Source organism: Hemitrygon akajei, chromosome 16, assembly GCF_048418815.1.
Source record: "Hemitrygon akajei chromosome 16, sHemAka1.3, whole genome shotgun sequence".
Taxonomy (NCBI): domain Eukaryota; kingdom Metazoa; phylum Chordata; class Chondrichthyes; order Myliobatiformes; family Dasyatidae; genus Hemitrygon; species Hemitrygon akajei.
In genome coordinates this window covers 93530016-93543551 of record NC_133139.1, presented here as the reverse complement: position 1 = coordinate 93543551, position 13536 = coordinate 93530016, and the positions used below count along the sequence as shown (strand labels likewise).

Below are 13536 nucleotides of genomic sequence, written 5' to 3'. Positions count from 1 at the left end.
GTGAATCGGAAGCTTGAAACATTCTTTCACTGCACCACTCAGTTACCCGGTCATCAACTTGAATAGCCAGATTAATCAGGTCACCCAGACTATTCTGCTTGTCCTGGACAATGATCTTGTGCTGGACCCCTGCGTTCAGTCCACTCTGGGAGGCAGTGATGAGAGATCTCTCATTCCAACCCGTCTCTACTGTAAGTGTGCGGAATTTGACTGCATAGGCTACTACCGTTCCTCTGTCTTGGCACAGGTCCAAGGGTTGCAACTCTTGGGCAACCTCCTGATCCTGTACTGGAAGGTTAAAAACCCTCCTTAACCTTGCCATGAAATGTCAGAATGACTAGGCTGGGGAGTATCCTTGCTCCCATGAAGGGTTGAACAGGCTGAGTGGTCCAACTAGGAGAATGAGCATGAATGCCAGTCTTTGTGCATCATCCCCAAAATGTTCAGGCTGGACTTGGAATATCAGCTCGCATTGGGTAATAAAACAAAACAAAAAAGATGGTTCAAACACAAGGAAATCTGCAGATGCTGGAAATTCAAACAACAACACACACAAAATGCTGGTAGAACACAGCAGGCTAGGCAGCATCTATAGGGAGAAGCGATGTCGATGTTTCAGGCCGAGACCCTTCGTCAGGACTAACCGAAAGGAAAGATAGTAAGAGATTTGAAAGTAGAGGGGAGAGGGGGAAATGCGAAATGATAGGAGTAGACCGGAGAGGGTGGGATGAAGCTAAGAGCTGGAAAGGTGATTGGCAAAAGTGATACAGAGCTGGAGAAGGGAAAGGATCATGGGACGGGATGGAAAAGAGATGGTTGTTGACTTCAGGAGGGCACGGAGCGACCACTCCCCGCTGAACATCGACAGCTCCTCAGTAGAAATCGTTAAGAGCACCAAATTTCTTGGTATTCACCTGGCGGAGAATCTCACCTGGTCCCTCAACACCAGCTCCATAGCAAAGAAAGCCCAGCAGGGTCTTTACTTTCTGCAAAGGCTGAGAAAAGTCCATCTCCAACCCCCCATCCTCATCACATTCTACAGGGGTTGTATTGAGAGCATCCTGAGCAGCTGCATCACTGCCTGGTTCGGAAATTGCACCATCTCGGATTGCAGGACCCTGCAGTAGATAGTGAGGTCAGCTGAGAAGATCATCGGGGTCTCTCTTCCGCCATTATGGACATTTACACCACACGCTGCATCCACAAAGCAAACTGCATTATGAAGGACCCCACGCACCCCTCATAAAAAGTCTTCTCCCTCCTGCCATCTGGGAAAAGGCACCGAAGCATTCAGGCTCTTATGACCAGACTATGTAGCAGTTTCTTTCACCAAGCTATCAGACTCCTCAATACCCAGAGTCTGGACTAACACCAACTTACTGCTCTCTACTGTGCCTATTGTCTTGTTTATTATTTATTGTAATGCCTGCACTGTTTTGTGCACTTTATGCCATCCTGGGTAGGTCTGTAGTCTAGTGTAGCTTTTCTTGTCAGTGTTGTTTTCACGTAGTTCAGTATAGTTTTTGTACTGTTTCATGTAGCACCATGGTCCTGAAAAATGTTGTCTCATTTTTACTGTGTACTGTATCAGCAGTTATGGTCGAAATGACAATAAAAAGTGACTTGACTTGACTTGAAAATTCTTGCAACCATTGGGATCACCAGAATACTTGGAATACTCAGTTCCTGTACGGAAGTGGGTGTCTGTGGGGATCCGAAGGCGGGAGTCAGCTCTAGTCTAGGCGCAGGTGCCGGAGCATTAGTAAGAGAAATTGTTGGGGCAGCAGAGAAAGAGGACCTGAGAGATGCTAGGAGTGGTACTGAGGTGGCCAGAGGCTGCTGAATTGTGTTGGTGAGAACGTTAACGGCTATCAGCTGATGCTGACTGTCCAGAGAGAGCTTGTGGATGGTGGTCATGTCTGCGGAAATCGCAAACGCCTGAGTCCAATTCTCTGTGGTGAGCTGTTCAACCATTGCGACTAGCAATTATACTTCTTCCTCCAGATGAGAATGAGCTTGTCAGCATGAGATTATCTGCCTCATTGCCTCCGTAACTTCACTCAGAACAGATTCCATTGCTTGTAGCTTGTCCCCTACCTGACCAATAAATCTCAAGGCCAAGGTCAGCTGCTTTGCTGGATCCATCTTTGTATGGTTGAGACTTGCTGTCACTACATTCAGTATGGCCCAGGTGCGGAGCGAGAGACACTCAAGCGGGTTGATAGTTAATGTGAACAAAGTTAGAGGGAAATGAAAACCATAAATGCTAGGCCAGACAGGGCTGATAACTAAAACTCGCAAATGGAAAACTAAGCCAACGTAGTGGCTGACAGGAATAACTGAATATAAAATGAATACCACTAGTCTGCTGAGTCAGTTGACTCAGCAGTCCAATTTCTCAGGCAAGGCTGAATGCAAGCAGGCAGCAAAACATTGTTGTGCCTATCGCAAGACTCGACAAGGGCTACAACAAAAAGAATGGAGTTAAATACCATCACAATGAAATAATAATTAACTGACACATGCATATTCACCAGTGCAATTGCCATATCTGCTGTGATGCCGAATCTGTGTTGTGACACACCCTGCCTTCCTGTCTATCTTGGCTGGTATTTAGATTGTCCAAACAGCATATTGTACCTCACATTAGGACCCAGGCCTTGCCACAGCAAATCGCTCTGGGCATACAACACATTGACCAGCGATTCACTTTGGATCTGGATTTCACTGCTGAAGAAGTCGATTTCGACCTCTCCAAATCAGATTGGTGCTTAGAACAATCCACCCTTGCACCCGGACCAGCTGGGCAGGCATCAGAATTCCTCCTGTCTTTTCCCCTCTGAATCGTTCATTCCAACTAGCATAGCTCCAACTCCAAGTGCGTTGATTTTGCCCCACACCAGCAGGCACATCTTGCAAATTCACTTTGTCTTCATTTGCCTCTTCATTGTTTGTGGTGAGAGTGTACCACAATTTACTTCAAAAAAATTGCTATTAATAATGTTTTAATCAAATTCCTTTGTTTTCAAACTACCTGTAAGCTGTTACATGTCTTTGGTGGTGTTATCTTAAACTGGAATCATACACAGAACTTGCCAACTTATCTCAAAATCAGAATCAGGTTTATTATTACCATCACATGTCGTGAAATTTGTAACTTAGGAGCAACAGTTCAATGCAATACATAATGTAGAAGAAGAGGAAAAAAATGACAAATAAATACTGTAATCAATTACAGTATATGTATGTTGAAAAGATAAAAAATTGTACAAAAACAGAAATAACATATATTTAAAAAGTGAGGTAGTGTTCACAGGTTCAATGTCCATTTAGGAATTGGATAGCAGAGGGGAAGAAACTGTTCCTGAATCACTGAGTGTGTGCCTTTGGGCTTCTGTACTTCCTACCTGATGGTAATAGTGAGAAAAGGGTATGCTAGGTACTGGGGGTTCTTAATAATGGACACTGCCTTTCTGAGACAACACTCCTTGAGATGTTCTGGTTACTTTGTAGGCTAGTACCCAAGACAGTGCTGACTAAATTTATGACCCTCTGCAGCTCCTTTCAATTCTGTATAGCAGACCCCCCATACCAGACAGTGATACAGACTGTCAGAATTCTCTCCACGGTATATCTATAGAGTGTTTTTGCTGACATGCCGAATCTCTTCAAACTCCTAATGAAGTATAGTCATGGTTTTGCCTTTTTTATAGCTGCATCGATATGTTGTGACCAGGTTAGATCCTCAGAGGTCTTGACACCTAGGAACTTGGAACTATTCACTTTCTCACTTCTGATCCATCTATGAGGATTGGTATGTGCTCCTTCGTCTTATCCTTCCCGAAGTTCCACTATCAGTTCTTTTGTCTTACTGACGTTGAGTGTAAGGTTGTTGCTGCAACACCACTCCACTAGTTGGTATATCTCGCTCCTGTACACTCTCTCGTCACCACCTGAGATTCTACTAACAATGGTTGTATCATCAGCAAATTTATAGATGATATTTGAGCTATGCCTACCCCTAATTGTCCAGGAGCTCAGGTATCAACCTTGTCAGTGGATCTAGAAACACCATTAGTGAATTAACCTTTTTAATTTTGTTTTATTTAATTACTTGGTTTTAACTTATTCTTCATCTTCCATGGTGGAATGGGAATGTATGCATTGGTTAATATGCCAGATTCTCTTCAAGCTTCTTAGCAACATATCAGCTCTACATTATTTGCTTGTCTCACTGATAAAAAGCCATCATCTAATGAACGACTATTTTTAAAAAACTGAACAACTGCCGAGTATTTCTTTGCAAACTACTGGGAAATAACAAAGCAGCTTTTAAATGAACAAAAAAGCTCATTTTATGTGGAAACATTCTTCCTGTGGCTTTCTTTTCAGAGACGTAGAGCTTCTGGGATGTTCAGTGCTAAATAACTACACTCCCCTGAAAACTCTTAAAATGCTGAGTCCTAAAACACCAATGAGTGTTAGCAAACCATATGAAACTTGTTATAGACTCATTCATTAGTAAACTTACAGAACATCCAGAATAATTGTCCATTTTCTATGTGACTTACTTTAACACAAAGCATTCCAATTTTGATATAACTTGGTTGCAGTTCTCTTGGGGTCGATTGATCTAGAGCATTAGTGATGCACCATTGGGTTTCTGTTTCAGTCATTTGAGATGGTGCCTGTTTCTCCTGTCTCAGATGTGCTTCTCTTAAAGTGCCCTCTCTTGATCTGGCGAGTGGTGTATACAGAACCACCACTGCTTATTGATATTTGTCTGATGTCTCCAACCCCCTGACTGGTCACTTTTTGTCGTAATAAGCCCATTTCTTTCAATTTGCCACCTTTGCTTTTGGTAACACTCCTGATGCTAAGAATACAGTTCATCTACTCAGAAGTCTATGCATAGAATTGCTTGTCATCCTTTAAACTGGGGGGTTATAGAAGGCTAGGGCACTCAAATTGGAGTAACTCACCCAAAACACTGGAGGAACTCAGCATGTCAGGCAACATCTGTATCTGTGTGTGTGCGGGGTGGGGGGGGAGGGGTTGGTGTGGTAGCATGGGAGGGAGGAATGAATGGTTAATGTTTCAGGTTGAGACCCAATTTTGATGTGGTCTGAACTCAAGCTGTTGACTGTTCATTTCCCTCCGTAGATGCTACCTGACATAGTTCCTTTTGAGTTTTACATGTGTTACTCCAGATTTACAGCATCTGCAGTCTATGGTCCACTGGTCAGTCTGGACCAGATAAGCAAAGGACCTGTTTCTGTGCTGTAGTGTTCTATGACTCTGATTTTTTCTCTATTCTGATCAACAGGCCTTGGTCTCAGTTTATGATCTAACAAGGTGTGCACCACCATTTTCTATTCTCTAGTACAGTATCAGCTTTTGCCTTAACCACATGTGGAACTTCAGGTGGAACTCCAAGTCCTTACTGAGATTCCTCTGGCCATTGGTGATTTTGAATGGTACCCCTCTCCACCCAGTATCTACCAATAGGTTGTTGAAGCAGATTAAATATTCTCTGTTCTTTAAGCTTTCAATGCCAGAACTTATTCTCTGCACTAAGTACGCTATATATTTTTTGCTTTACTCTGATTTAGCAAAACCTTTTCTGTCATTGTAGAGTGGTAACACTTCTTGAGATCTATTAAAGGTTGTTGTTACTGGACACTTTCTCAGGTTCCTGCTGATTCAGCAAAACACACTACGCTGGGTCCCCAGAGAACAGAAAATGAGAAAATGGCGTGGACACTCCAGGAATGATTATCTGTTATATGTAAGTAGGTGCCGTGCACAATCCAGATTTGATGGGGATGGACGTGAGAAGCACGGAGGAACATCTGGTGAAACTTCTGACATGCCTGTTTCGCTGCCACTGCTACTGTGCAGTCGAGAAATCTCCGGAGAGGAGGCCCCGAATCCTCGGCTTTGCCTGTTGCTTGGCGGCCGGGGCCGAGGTCGAAGTGCTTGGCAGAGATGGTGCTCGGTGATCGGTGTCGGAGGGCTGGTTGGAGGCTCGAATTTTTCGGACGGACTCAGAGTTGGTTGTGGTCAGATGCTTCAAGAGGCTGCATTGGGAAGTTTGCAGCGCTGGAGGTTCATGGCAGGAAGAGTTTTTCTTCCTTTTACTGTTTACGTGAGATGATGGGCTATCGAGGACTTTGAGACTTTCTTTTACCGTGTCCATGGTCTGCCCTTATCAAATTACGGCATTGTAATTTGTTGTAACTGTATGTTATAATTATGTGGTTTTTGTAAGTTAGTCTTGGTCTGTCTTGTGTTTCTGTGATATCATACTGGAGGAACATTGTATCATTTCTTAATGCATGCATTATTAAATGACAATAAACGAGGACTGAGTGTCCTCACAATCTAATCTAATCTAACAGGCATGTCTTTTGCAATGTAAGAACATACAAAATAAACCATAAGACCATAAGATATAGGAGCAGAATTAGGCTATTGTGTCTGTACCACCATTCAATTTATTTTCCCTCTCAACCCCATTCTCCTGCCTTCTCTCCTTTGACAGCCTTTCTAATCAAAACATATAAACCTCTGCTTTAAATATACCCAATGACTTGGCCTCCACAGTCATATGGGGCAACGATTCACCATCCTCTGGCTAAAGAAATTCCTCTTTATCTCTGTTCTAAAGGGACATCCTTGTATTCTGGGGTTCTGCCCCTCTTGTCCTAGACTCCGTAACTACAGGATTCATCCTCTCCACATCCACTCTATCTAGACATTACAATATTCAATAGGTTTCAATGAGATCCCTCCTCATCCTTCTAAATTCCAGCAAGTATGGGTCCAGAGCCATCAAACACTCTTCATACATTAACCCTTTCAATCCTGGGGTCATTCTTGTGGACTCTCTCCAATGCCATTACATCTTTTCTTAGATATTGGGTTCAAAATTGCTGCCAATACTCTAAGTGCAGGCTGACCAATGCCGTATAAAACTGGGAAAGGGGAACAGGAGACAGCCTACACACATGGAGCCTGCTCGTCCCTTTTTCAAAAACTTGGCTGATCTTCTACCTGCAAAATGTCCATGCATATCCCAGAAATCTGTCAAACTTTTATGAACGAAGATGTGTAAGTCTCTACATCCCCAGAGCTTTGAAGTTGGGATATTTATCATTCTCTGTATGAAGAAATTTCTGTTTTTTGTGATTCCTAGACTGAGATCCCTGAGGTAGGGGGTCACAGTCTCCCTGTCTCCACTATGACAAGTCATTTAGATATTTACTGAGAAGAAAATCATAGTTGTTTAAGAGGTAAGGGAAACTAATGTAGATGTTTGGAAGAAATTAATATTGCCATGGAAGAGGTATTTGCAACCTTAGTGCATTAAGATAGAGAAATACCCAGATCCAGATTCAATACACCCTTGGACTTGGTGAGAGGCTAAATTAGAAATTGTGGAGATATTTGCTTCATTGTTAGCCAGTGGTGAAGTTCCTGAAGACTGGAGACCGAATAAGGTTGTTCTGTTGTTTAAGCTAGGGATCTTTAGGGCAGACAATCTGTTATCAGTAGTGGGGAAGTTACTGGAGGGAATTCTGAGGGACAGGATCTACCAGCATTTGGATAGACAGTGTGATTAGAAAGAGTCTGCATGGATTTGAGTGTGGGAAGTTATACCTGATGATTCTTTTATAGCTTTTTGAAGAGGCAACCAAATAGGTCATTGAGCGTAGCACAGTGAATATTGTCTATTTGGACTTTCGCGAGGCTTCCACCAGGTCCAACATGGTAGCCTGATCTGGAAGGATAGGTCCCCATTGAATCCAGAGAGAGTTAGTTGGGTGGATTCAAACAGTAACCTGTTAGTTTTCTGATGTACCATCTCAAAAACCAGCCTTGTGAATTTTTGCTGCAGCTCCTCTATATCAAGTTCATCTTTAAAAACTTCTAAACAACGCATTATAGTACAGATGCAGACTGATTGAGATGCTACAAAATTCCATTAGACATTTGTACTCTTATCTTTATATCTATAATTATATGTATTCATAATATATCAGATTATTTGCTTTACTGCATATTTGATATTAGTGACTTCCATCTCATTGGTTGGGAGCCACTTGACAGAATATTCAAAGTGATATACTAGCTAATGTATTAGCAATCAACATTACATTCTGTATATCATAATAGTTACAGTGTCCATTAACCCAAAGACATTTTGATCCCCATTTCTGAAATCCCATTTTAAAGGAGGTGATTTAGGGTTCAGTCACCAATGGATTTTTGTTATGTTCTTTAAATAAAATGAGAATTCTATTGCAGCTCACAGGACTAAGGATTGCACTTTGATTTACTACACCAGAAGTATAGCTGCAAAGGGATAGCAAACAACAGAAACATTTTGTACTTTAACCCGGAGAGTTCATTTTTAAATAGACCCCTGCCATAAAATATGTGATATCAAATTGTTCCACAGATAATCTGCACAGAGGAAGTATTAAAGGAGCTCATTTCCAAATAACGACAGCAAGTAATACAAGGGATTTTCAAAAAATGCTTTACAATTTTATAACCCAGTTCTGGCCAAATTCAGATCAGATTGAGACAGCTGGGTCAGGCAAATAGGACATTTTCAAAGTTCAAAGGAGTAAAGTAAAATTTATTATCAGAGTACATATATGTCATCACATACAACCCTGAGGTTCTTTTACTGCGGGCGTACTTAGCAAATCTATAGAACAGTAACTGTAAACTGTAAACATCAGGAACTGTTAACTGTAAACAAACTGAGCAAGTGCAGATATAAATAAATAACAATAAATAACGAGCTTTAAATAACACTATAACAGTACTTAAATGAGTGTAGCAATCCCCTTTTTTTCAAGAGCTTGATGGTTGAGAGGTAGTAACTGTTCTTGAACATAGTGGTGTGACTCCTGAGGCACCTACACCTTCTATCTGATGGCAGCAGCGCGAAAAGAGCATGGCCTGGATAGTGAGAATATTTGATAATGGATGCTATTTTTCTATAGCAATGTTTCATGCAGATGTGCTTAATGGTTGGGAGGGTTTTATCCATGATGTACTGGGCTGAATCCACTACCTTTTGTAGGATCTTCCACTCAAAGACATTGGTGTTTACATACCAGGCTGTAATGCAGCCAGTCAGCACACATCTATAAGAAATATGCCAAGGTTTTTGATGGCATGCCGTAACTCCACAGACTCCTGTGGAAGTAGAGACGTTGTTATGCTTTCTGCACAATAATATTTATATGATGGGACCAGGACAGGTCCTCTGAGATAGTAACACCCATGACTTTAAAGTTACTGACCCTCTACACCTCTGATCCTCTGATGAGTACTGGCTCAAGGACCTTTGGTTTCCCTCTCCTGAAGTCTGCAATCAGTTCCTTGGTCTTACTGATATTGAGTGAGAGTTTGTTGTTAATACACCACTCAGCTAAGTTTTTAATCTCCCTCCTGTATGCTGATTCATCACTCCCTTCGATACAGCCCACAACAGTGGTGTCATCAGCAAACGTATACAGTGTTGGAGCTGTATTTAGCCACACAATCATAGGTGTAAAGTGAGTAGAGCAGGGGGCTAAACACACATCCCTGTGGTGCTCCTGTGCTGATGAAGATTGTAGACGAGATGATTTTACCAATCCAAATTTTTTTAACAATGCTAATTAACTCCGGCATCTCTGCCTTACTCAAGAATGCTCTCAGGCCACTGATCAATACTGCTACTTGATTAGTCAGTGGTCAAAGACTTGGAATGTTTGCGTACCTCCACTAGCCACTTTACGTCGAGTATAATAACTACAATAAGTTCTATGCCAATTTTCAGAGCTGAGGAAGTTAAGACTGACCTCAAGCTTGATCAGGACATGTGAATAAGGAATGCATGGCAGTTCTTAGATTTTCCCCTATGACAATTAAAAACACTAGACTTCCAGGCAGTGAAGGAGTTTACTTACTTGCGTCAATAGTGTGCTCTACTGATGATGATCGATAAACCTCTCCAACCAAACAGGCTGACATAATTTATCACCTTGAGCACCACAACATGTGTAAATGAATCCCAAAAACATTTCCTTTTAGGGTAGATGAGATGCTGCTGAATTCAATAGATGGAATATAAATGAGTGTATCTTTCATACATGGTACAAGTGAGACTTTGACCTTTTCGGATTGCAGAGTTGGAATAAATTGTAACTCCACCTAGTGATAGGCTCAGCAATCAAACAAGATATAAATGCACAGTTTTGTGCTTAGGCCCAGTTGCAAAGCTCACCAAGTGCTTATTCATTTGAACTCTTTGTGTGTGTGTGAAAGGCAGATAAGAGATAAGAGGTTGTTGACTGATAGTGAAGAGAAAAAAAATGATTAACGATGATTCTGAGTAATGGGATCAGCAATGCTGCATTCTTTGGGAGAAGATTTCTGCTTTTGAATAAATCTTTCTCCAGGGCCTTGAATGAGATTTGAAAGCAAGTGGGGAGGGGGGTGGGATGGCTTTCTTCTGGGAATCAACAGAACTCAATGATTTTGCTTTCCCGTCCGTTTCATCATCAATTAAATGTGCAGCTGTCTGGAAGAAGGTTTGAAAGTTTAGGCTTTAGGATGCTAACAAAGTAGTTCATACACTTGCTGCTGTCTCTGCAAGGCTTCCATCTTTCTATTTTCTTATCACTTTGGATCTTCTTGAAGGTTATATAATGTGATGGACTGGCAGGAGTTGGAGTCTCTATAGTAGTTCAAGGGAGAGTGTAGAACTAGGGGTAATGCACCAGCCATTTATGACATAGATTATGAGGGATTTCTTTCTTAAGAGATTTGTGAATCTCTGGAATTCTCTATCCCAGAAAGCTGTGCATTCTCAATTGTTCAAAAGCTACTTTATTGGATCTCAGGGGAATCAAAGATAACAGGGATCAGGCAGAAGAGTGTTAAAGTCAAGAACAGATGGGTAATGATCTTATTGGATGGTGAAGCAAGTACAATGGTTTAAATGACTGACTTCTCTTATTTCTTAAGTCTTTGTATGAAGAATCCTTCAGTAATTATCCAGCACATGAGTGGCAGTCAGAAGAAAAGTATAACTTATGTCCACTGGTATATCTGCACATTCAACTCTATTGACTGAGGACAAAAATCATGGAATAGTAACCCAAAGTTAATGAGTGATGTGGCTAATTAGGGATGGATTGTGATAATTATTGGACTAATTTGGCATGTATGTTATACTTGGGTTTAAATTAATATATTTTGCCTCCATTTTCCCAAAATCTTAGTTTTGCAGCTGATTTAAGAACATCTTTGAGTTTTCAATCCAGTTAGAAGGCCTAAAATTCCACAGTTATAGTAAATATTCTAAGCTACATCATTGGTTGGAGAAACACACACAAAATGCCTGAGAAACTCAGCAGGCCAGGCAGCATCTATGGAGAAGAGTACAGTCGATGTTTAGGACTGAAACCCTTCTGTACTCTTTTCCATAGATGCTGCCTGGCCTGCTAAGTTCCTCCAGCATTTTGTGTGTTCTGCTCAGATTTCCGGCATCTGCAGATTTTCTCCATAGCCATTGGTTGGAGAAGAATGCTGTTGGATATCCAAAGTACAACATAATGCTTTTACTCCACAGATTGAGGTTTTACAATAAGATATCATTCCAGACTTTTATTAATAGGATTTACTCCACACTGTGACACATCTGGCCATATGGATGATACGAAAAGGACGTACAAAGCTGAGCTTGTGGCACCCAGGTAATGAATGGGGCATCAATATGGTGTGTATATGTGCAATATAATACAATTGTTGGAATGAAGAAAACATGTGCTTGATGCATTAAGAAGCTGTCTAATTCAGTCTCATTGCCCCTTTGGTTTAATATTTCCTATATTGGCTACTTGTTTATTCATTTAAGCTTTGTCCTCTGTAGGTGCGAGGCATTTTATGACTCCCCTTGGTGGTATTTAAACAGAAGGCCACCTTCCCTGGCATCAAAGCACTATCATAAGGATACTGGTTCAGTCAGGTTATTGTTAATGAACAAGCCTATTGTAACTCCTGACCTAATACATCAACAGTTCATTTCTTGCTTTGAATGTTGCTCGACTGGCTGAGTCCCTCTCTGTTTGCTTTTAGCTCCAGATTCCAGAACTTTTGTAGTCTCTTGTATCTCTAAACCCATCATTTTAACTGTTCTCTGATAGCCCTTCAATGACACCCAGTGTAACATGAAGCTCATGGAGAGATATTGGAACCTATCAGAGGTTGATAGGTTCTTGATTAGGCATAGGTGCATAGGATGATGAGAGACATTGATCATATGGATATTCAGAGGCTTTTTCCCAGGGCTGAAATGGCTAGCACAAGAGGGCACAGTTTAAATGTGTTTGGAAGTAGGTACAGAGGAGATGTCAGAGGTAAGTTTTTTTACACAGAGAATGGTGAGTGCATGAAAAAGGCTGCTGGCGACAGTGGCAGAGACAGATATGATAAGGTCTTTTAAGAGACTCCTGGATCGGTACATGGAGCTCAGAAAAATAGAGGGCTATGGGTAACCCTAGGTAATTTCTAAGGTAAGGACATGTTCAGCACAGCATTGTGGGCCAAAGGGCCTGTATTGTACTTTACGTTTTCTATGTTTCTAAGGCAGAAGAATGGGGTTGAGGGGAATAGTAAATCAGGAATGATAGAGTAACAGAGCAGACTCAATCGGCTGAATGGCCTAATTCTGCCGCTATGTCTTATGGAACAGGAAAGATGTCAATAAGATTGAAAGAGAAAACTTACAAGGATGTTACTGGGGCTTGATGACCTAAATTATAGGGAAAGATCAAAGAGATTAGGACTTTATTCCTTGGAGCATAGAAGACTGAGGGGAGATTTGACAGAGGTATTCTAAATCATGAGGGACATAGATAGTGCAAACACATGCAGGCTTTTTCCACTAACGTTGGCTGAAGCCTGTAATCTTCTAAACCTTTCCAATCAATGTACCTGTCCAATTATCTTGTATAAATTGTTAATCTGACCTGATCAGCCACTGCCTCTGGTAGCTTATTCCACATGGAAACCACCAATTGTGTGAGAACAAAGCTGCTCCTCAAGTTCTCGTTGAATCGTTCCCCTCTCAGTTTAAACTGATGCCCTCTAGATCTTGGTTCCCTACTGGGCAGTGGGGGCAGAGTGGGGTGGGGTGACACATCCCATCTATGCCCCTCATGATTTCATACACCTGTATAAGATCATCTCTCAGTCTCCTCAACTCTAAGGAATAAAGTTCTCATCTAACCTGCCATCCTCTCCCTGTCACCCCCCAGGTCCTGTAAATCCTCCCTGCCTACTTCCAGATTAATAACATATTTGCTGCACAAGGGTGGTCAAACCTAAACACAATACTCTAAGTGTATCCTCATCACAGTGCTGTACAATTGTATCATCTTCCAACTTTTATATTCAGTGCCCTGACTTTTGAAAACCAGTATTCTAAAAGCCTTGTTCACTAACTTCTCTACCTGTGACTCCACT

The 13536-nt window shown here is 41.5% G+C and overlaps 1 protein-coding gene across 3 annotated transcripts in view; it reads right to left on the bottom strand.

Annotated features, from left to right (window-relative positions):
- Nucleotides 1–10205, bottom strand: part of LOC140740299 (nuclear receptor subfamily 5 group A member 2-like) — a 125546-nt gene extending 115341 nt beyond the window's left edge. For all 3 annotated transcript variants that reach the window (XM_073069449.1, XM_073069453.1, XM_073069452.1), the window contains exon 1: nt 9975–10205. Coding sequence is in view for 1 of the 3 variants with exons in the window: in XM_073069452.1 (XP_072925553.1) it covers nt 9975–10038 (64 nt within the window). In the remaining 2 variants the exon portion in view is untranslated. The remainder of the gene's footprint in view (nt 1–9974) is intronic.
- Nucleotides 10206–13536: the final 3331 nt, after the last annotated feature.